The sequence below is a fragment of the Microtus ochrogaster genome, linkage group LG1 (assembly GCF_000317375.1).
Source record: "Microtus ochrogaster isolate Prairie Vole_2 linkage group LG1, MicOch1.0, whole genome shotgun sequence".
Taxonomy (NCBI): domain Eukaryota; kingdom Metazoa; phylum Chordata; class Mammalia; order Rodentia; family Cricetidae; genus Microtus; species Microtus ochrogaster.
The window spans coordinates 4,852,342-4,859,940 of NC_022027.1; the positions used below are offsets into that span (position 1 = coordinate 4,852,342).

Below are 7,599 nucleotides of genomic sequence, written 5' to 3' on the forward strand. Positions count from 1 at the left end.
TGATGTATGTGTGCAGACCTTGGGTTGTTCTGTGTGTCTGTGTGTGCGGCACATGAGTGCGTGTGTGATGTGTGTGTGCAGACCTTGGGTTGTTCTGGGAACATCAGTTACTTTCCCACCGTATATGAGGCAGGGTCTCTCAGTCAAACCCCAAGTCCCTGATATGCCCAGGCTCACTACAGCATGGAGCCATCTCCCCAACCTCCAGTTGTTTAGTGCTGGGGAGGGTAGCCTGCAGGTCACCTCTCCCCAACATGTGACCTTTACTCACTGTCCAAGGGTTTGACTGTCACATCTGCCTCCTTAGCCTTTTGTATGGTGACCTCGGCTTCTAGCACCTGCTGAGCAGATGTGACCCCCTGCACCCAAACCCCATAGCCACCAAGGTCACACTCTCCACACCTAGCTCAGGTGCTCAGCTGGCTTCTTCACGTCCAGTCCCAGACGGTGCCCCAATGGGGCACCTGCATTCTGCAGGGTCTTTACCCCCAACTGACCTAATCTAGATAATCTCGTGCCAAGAGATTTGCCTCTGGGTTGGTTTTTGTTTTGTTTTTCAAGACAGGGTTTCTCTGGGTATCCCTGGCTGTCCTGAAACTTGCTCTGTAGACCAGGCTGGCCTCAAACTCAGAGATTCTCTTGCCTCGATGCCTCCTGAGTGCAGGATTAAGGTGCACCACCACCACCATTGGGCTCCAGGTTGATTTTGGGGTTTTGTCAAACTGAAAGATTCAACATTACCAATCCAGGAATGGCAGTGTGCTCCTTTAATCCCAGTACTCGAGAGGCAGAGGCAGGAGGATCTCTATGAGTTCCAGCCAGCCAGAACTACACAGTGAGAACCTGTCCTGAAATAAAAGAGAAGATTCCCCATTATCAGGGTCTGTCACCATCTATACATCCGCAGTCAAGAGATGCTGGTGACAAAACAAACAAACAAACAAACAAACAAAAAAAAAAACCTGTCTCGAAAAAACAAAACAAAACAAAACAAAAAAAAGAGAGATGCTGGTGAACACGGGCTGGAGCCATGGCTCAGCAGTTAAGAGCACAGGCTGCTCTTCCAGGGGACCCAGGTTTGATTCCCTGCACCCACATGGCAGCTCACAGGCATCCGTAACCACATTCATGGGGAATCAGATGCTCTCTTCTGGCCTCCACAGGCCCTGCATATGTACGGTTCATAGACACGCATGCAGACAAAATACCCATAAACATTAAATTAAATAAGTAAGACTTGAAAAAAGAGAAAGATTTTGGGTTCAAGAACTTGCATTGGTTTCTCTAGGGTTCACATTTATAGACAGCCAGGCGCAGCAGCACACCCGTCACTCCGTGCTGGTCTAAGAAGCCAGGTGCAGCAGCACACCCGTCACCCTGTGCTGGTGTAAGAAGCCAGGTGCACCAGCACACCCCTCACCCTGTGCTGGTGTAAAAAGCCAGGTGCAGTAGCACACCCGTCACCCCCGTGCTGGTGTCTTAGCTGTTCTACAGTTCCTTGGCATGACCAAGTCATTCATTGGAGCTTAGGTTCCAGAAGACTGAGTCTGTCATGGTGGGAAACCTGAGTAAGCAGGGGCGTGGCAGCAGGAACAGGGAGCTCAGGGCTCACATCTTGAACCACAAGCAAGAAACTGAGGTGGCTAAGGCCCCTAGCTCTCAAAGCTAGCCCCAGCACTTCTTCAACAAGGCTACACTTCCTCAACCTCCCCAACAGCTCCACCACCAGAGACCAGAATGGGTACATTCTCATTCAGATTACAGCTAGGAATGCAGAGACATGCCAGCCCACCTAGCAAAACTGGTAGACTCCAGGTTGGGTGAGTGAGAGACTTTGCCTCAAAAATAAGGTGCTAGGGCCGGGCGGTGGTGGCGCACACCTTTAATCCCAGCACTCAGGAGGCAGAGGCAGGCGGATCTCTGTGAGTTCGAGACCAGCCTGGTCTACAAGAGCTAGTTCCAGGACAGGCTCCAAAAACCACAGAGAAACCCTGTCTCGAAAAACCAAAAAAAAAAATAAGGTGCTAGGCCTGCGAGACAGCTCAGTGGGTGAAGGAGCTTGCAGCCGAGCCTGATGACTGAATTCAGTCCCCAGACCCTACATGGTGGGAGGAGAAACCAGCTCCCTAAAGTTGCTTGCATGGGTGAGAGACAGAGAGATGCTGGGGTGGGAGCAGAGGAAGGCCACGGGTGAGGAGGGGCAATAACTCAGCTCTGGGTGAGAGTACAGATCTTTCCGTCAAAAATGGTGGCCCTCACTTCATAATAAGAGCCTTGGAGACCCAGGAGAGAGAATCCTTTTATTTTACAACCTTGGGAAGTCAGGAGTCATCATAGGGAAAAGGCTAAGATGGCTGTCACCCTGGTTTGGTCACAGACCTTTTCTGTTTCCCTGACTGTGTGTCACCACCCCATGAATTCCTCACTAGCTGAGTTCTTCCCCCTGGCATAGTTTCAACCCCAAATTCCCCAACCTCAATGGGCCTGACCCCCCCCCCAGCTGTCTCATACATGAGCTCAGACCATAACCCCCCAACCCAACATAAACTAAAATGCTCCCTGGTAAGCAGACCCCAGCCGCCAGCCAGGAAGACGGGTCCAGTGCCTCCTGGCCAGCTGTGACTCTGCTGGACTTTTAGTGAAGCCTGAACTGAGAATGGAGCATAGTGACCCATGTCTTACACCCCCAGCCCCACCAAAGCCAGCCTGTATGGAGCCATTCTGTTCACCCTGCAGCAGACACGCTGGCTCCCCGTGTCCAAGGCCAGCCTCATCTTCGTCTTCACCATGTTCATGGTGTCATGTAAGGTAAGTCCTTGGGATGGGACACTCGCAAGAATTTCATCGGGAGGTTGAGGGATGAGGGTTGAGGAAGAGAATGGGCCTTGCAGGTGGGATGGAGGTGCTGCTCCCCTGTATGAGAGACCCCGGGGACAGGAAGCTGAAAGCCACTGTGACGGAAGCAGAAGGAACTTGGGCCTCCCCTGTCTTTCTGCTGAGAATGCTGCCCCTAGCTCCCCAAGCGTAGAAGATCCTGCCTAGGGATGGTCCAGCCCTGGAGAGGACCGAAGCCCTGGAAAGGGAGTGAGTCCTGCTGTGGAGGGGGCAAGAGGTTCAACATGAGTTTGAGGCCAGCCTGGGCTATGTAGTGGGTTCCAGACCAGCGAGGGTTACCTAGTGACATTCTGCCTCAAAAAATCAGAACAAACCCCCTGGGCCCTGTGGCAGGGAAGAGGGAGGGCCCAGGATCAGGAACTCAAGGTCATGTTCAGCTACACAGCAAGTTAGGGACCTGCCTCAAAATACAACACAAACTAAAAGCAAGCAAACAAAGACAAGCAAGTAGGGAAAGAGGTTGAAGAGAGAGGCTGGAAGGGTGTGAGGGAAGACAGGAGGGAGAGAGAATGATGCTCAGAGCTCTTGAGTGTGGTGGCATGGGGGTCTGGGGGTGGGGTACTGTGAGGGACTCTTCCCAGCTTCAGATGATTGACACCTGTGTTCCCACAAGAGGGAAGGCAATGCCTGTCTCTTATGTTCAGACTTGGCTGTATAATGAACAGGATGCTAGCCTGAGCTACATGGTACCCTAACTCAACACCAGCAACAAAATTAGCACCCAAGTGTAGGTGTTGGGAGGGTGACAACTGGTTGCAGCATCCCTGGAAGTTGGGGCTCACAAGCTTGGAGGTGTGGGGAGCCAGAGGGCTGGGGCAGGCCCACTCCCCCTCACTGCTCCTTTGTCCGCCCCCTCCCTTGTGTTTCTTGGGCTCCCTTTAGGTGTTCCTGACGGCCACGCACTCCCACAGTTCTCCATTTGATGTCCTGGAGGGCTACATCTGCCCGGTGTTGTTTGGGGCAGCTTGGGGAAGTGACCATCACCATGACAACCATGGAGCACCACATAGCGGAGGCCTAGGCACCCAGCACGCAGGCCTGCCTGCCAAGGCCAGGGAGGAGCTGAGTGAAGGCTCCAGGAAGAAGAAGACCAAGAAGGCGGATTAAGGAGCAGCCCCAGGCATCCACGGGATGTTGGGGAGAAGGGTGTGGACTCAGGGAACCTCAGAACTTAGGGGCATACAGAACTCAAGAGCTCCCCTCCACCAGCCTCTACTTCCCTCTCCGCGGTTTGGAGCCATCAGCTGCTCGCAGGGCCGAGATGCGAGGGTAGAGGAGTTGGGTAGGAGTGAGAAGCCCTGCTTTCTGCCAGACCCCCTCATGACATCGCAGCCTTGGGGTCACACCATCTTCACAGTGCCAGCCGCGGAAGCCCTGGCCAGTCGACTCTTGGTTTTCTTTTTTTGTTCTTTCAAAATATATCTTGTAACCAAAAGCCACATGGAGCCTCAGTTAGCCAAGTTTTAAGAACATGCTGGGGTGCCCCGTTCTTTCCAGCCAGGACCTCCCTGTGACTCCTTCTGGGCATCTCGGGGCAATTACCTCCTCTGAGCCTCCTGCTTCCTCTCAGTAGCGAGGAGATCCCAGGTCTTCCTGTGTCCAGAGGGTAGAGAATGTCAAGTTTCCTAAGCAGCATCCTGGGCCAGGGAGCCTGCGTGAAGGATGGCACCGTGTGCTTTGTACATTAGGCCTAGGATGTTTGTGTTTGGGCTCAGAAGGTCTCACAAGTTACTCCACTGAGCAGACAGATCCAGGGCTAACCACAGGCAAAAGGAAGGGAGCCACCTTCATGCGGGGCAGAATGCCCAAGAGCTAACAGCCTTGAACACTCATAACTGGGCCCTGGATACAGCAGGTGTTCCTCATGCCAGTCAGCATTGTTCATTCATTCAGTCATTCAACAAACACAAGTCCACACCTGCTCCGTGTGCAGTGTGGTGCTGCTGCTGGGGCGGAGTGGGCCTTGGACAGGGCAAGGACATCTGGGGGAGGGGAGAGTGGGGCACGGCTGGGCTTGGGCTTCTGGAAGTACCCCGTGTTGCCTTTTTGTGAGAAAGCATCTCCTCATATCTGAGCCTGGAAGCTCCTGGGTTTCCCCCTCCTGATGTCGATCAAAGCTCGGTGTGAGTCATCAGACAATAAATGTGTGAGTGAACCAAGCGCTTCTGCTTTATTAGACCTCAAAATGTAGGAATGCCGTGGGGTCTGTTCTTAGGGACGCTGGGGCCTCCGGGACAGGAGGAAGACCTGAAGCCTGCCATGCAGGGTCAGACACGTCCATCTTCTTCAAGACACTGGAAAGGTTCACAGTACATGGGAAGCTGAGGCAGGAGGATGACTACTTCCAAGCCAGCCTGAATTACCAGAGTAACACCAAAAAGAAAGGAAAAACGCAGGACAGACGGAGAAGGTGTGGAGATGGGGAGGAAGGGAGGGAGCATTGCCAGTTAGCACTGTCGCTTTCAGGAGTTGTCCAAAGGGGCCTGGTGGTCCTGGCCGCCCGTCTTCATCCTGCCTTTTCACAGGAGCTGAAATGCGGAGGCAGGAAGAGTCCTCGGCTCTTGGCAGCACACCCCAGCATGGGAGCCAGGTGGGTTTGTGCTTTACGGAGCTGGAGCCTTTCCCTGTTCCTGCTTTTTCATTTGCCTAGGAGTTTACCTAGGATGGCAGAACCTGTGTATAAACCGTGGAGGCTCTGATCTCGGCTGGACTCAGAGCAGCTGAGGGGATTACAGAAGAGCCTCCTGCTGCCCTCCACCCCAAGGCGCGGGGATCTCATATTCTTACTGGACAGACAGGATGGAAATAAAGAGCCTCCCAACCTATTTTGGGAAGAAGGTGTGATAGCCTCTGGCTGGCTTGTGGTCAGGGATCCTTGCCAGGCCCAGCTGCTTTGGTGTCCACGAACAGATGCCGGGACTCTGACAGCCGGATCTTAAATTCAGGTTAATTATAGGATTCAAGCTTGGTAGGATCTGTTGTCTGATACCAAGAACAGGGTTCTTCATGCCATTTAAAAATTCTATTTAATAGTCCTTGAGGAATAGCTTAATGGTAGAGACCCTGTCTAGAATCCCCCAGTGAGGGGCTGGGGTGGGCTCAGGGGTGGAGCCCCTGCCTAGGATCCCCAATGAGGGGCTGGGGCGGGGCTCATAGTAGAGCCCTTGTCTAGCACACACAAGGCCCTGGGTTCCATCTGCACCACCATACACACACTGAAAGATATAATATATACGTTCATACTGTGGAGCACAGTGACAAACTGATTTGTTGGTTTTGTTTGTTTGTTTGTTGTTTGTTTTGTTTTGCTTTTTTCGAGACAGGGTTTCTCTGTGTTTTTGGAGCCTGTCCTGGAACTAGCTCTTGTAGACCAGGCTGGTCTTGAACTCACAGAGATCCGCCTGCTTCTGCCTCCCAAGTGCTGGGATTAAAGGCGTGTGCCACCACCGCCCAGCTGTTGTTTGTTTTGAAACAGGGTTTCTCTGTGTAGCTCTGGTTGTCCTGGAGCTCACTCTGTAGACCAGGCTAGCCCTGAGCTCACTAAAATCCACCTGCCGCTGCCTCCCAAGTACTGGGATAAAAGGCGTGCACCACCATGCCCAGCCTCCGGTTTTTATTTTTATTTTTTAAGCAGTGCCTCACTGTGTCCCTGGCTAACCTGGAACTCTGTGTAGGTCCTACACTCACAAACACTCACAGTCTCGGACGGAATCCTGGACCCTCCTGGACCCTGCGCATGCTCAGCTAGTGTCCTGCTGCAGAGCCCCGCCCTCTCGCATTCTCTGCCTCTCGTTCTACTTTCTCTGTTTCATCTGTTTTCCCTGTTGTCTAGCGATATCCTAGGAGCCTATAGTATTTCCCCCACCACCACCATCCTCTTTCACTTCGCAGAATGTCCTCCAAGTTCATCTGATTTTTACTTTAAGATGGGTCTCATTGTAGCCCTGCCGCTGCCTCTAAGGGCTGGTACTGTAGGTGTGCATTCCGTTTCTCTTTAAAGACGAGCAAGGAACACCAGAGGACTTAGCTGGGCACCAGCCCAGCACATGCTGGCCCCTCTCCCGGTCCCCTGGCCTCCTTCCAGCAGCCACCGCATGCGTGGGCAGACCGCGTTTACAGTGTGAGATTTCTCTGCTGGCGTCCGCCTGGGGCGGCTGGGAAAAGTCCCAGCTCAATTAGCAAAGGAAACCAACATCTAATTGAGCTGGTAGAAGACAGCAGAGAGGTCAGAGGTCAAACATAGGTTCCTGGCAGGCGTCATAGTTTTACTCAGAACTGGTTGGGAACCTGGTGAGCTCCTAGGCAAATGGAAATGCTGAACCAAAGAAAGGCACCCGTGCCTCGGGTGTCGCCTGCCAAGCATAAGGGCCACTGAGCATTGATACCCCAGATACCATCCCAGAGCAGACTCAGCGTGTACGTGGAGCCCAGGTTCTTTCTTCGCCTTCTTAACAAACACGGCTTCTCACTGTGTCTTTAAAGTTTTATTGGCGTGTGTGACCCCTGACTATTTGTACCGCATCTGTAGCTGTTCTTGGTTGTCACATCGGGGTTAAGACATTTCAATCTCCTCAACAGTTGGAAGTACAGATTTTTTTTTTCTTGGTCCTTTCTAGAAAAGAGTTGGTAACTCCTAGGCTGGCTGGTGTGTGTGTGTGTGTGTGTGTGTGTGTGTGTGTGTGTGTGTGTGTGTGTGTGTGTGTG

At 52.7% G+C, this 7,599-nt stretch overlaps 1 protein-coding gene across 2 annotated transcripts in view; it reads left to right on the plus strand.

Annotated features, from left to right (window-relative positions):
• Positions 1–5,046, plus strand: part of Tmem38a (transmembrane protein 38A) — a 17,157-nt gene extending 12,111 nt beyond the window's left edge. The window contains exons 6-7 of one of the 2 annotated variants that reach the window (XM_026785227.1): positions 2,691–2,808; positions 3,778–3,860. In XM_026785227.1, coding sequence (XP_026641028.1) covers positions 2,691–2,808; positions 3,778–3,787 — 128 coding nt within the window. In that variant the 3' untranslated portion in view covers positions 3,788–3,860. Of the gene's footprint in view, positions 1–2,690; positions 2,809–3,777 lie in introns of both variants that reach the window. The other variant, XM_005359143.3, reaches the window with a different exon arrangement.
• The last annotated feature ends 2,553 nt before the right edge of the window (positions 5,047–7,599 follow it).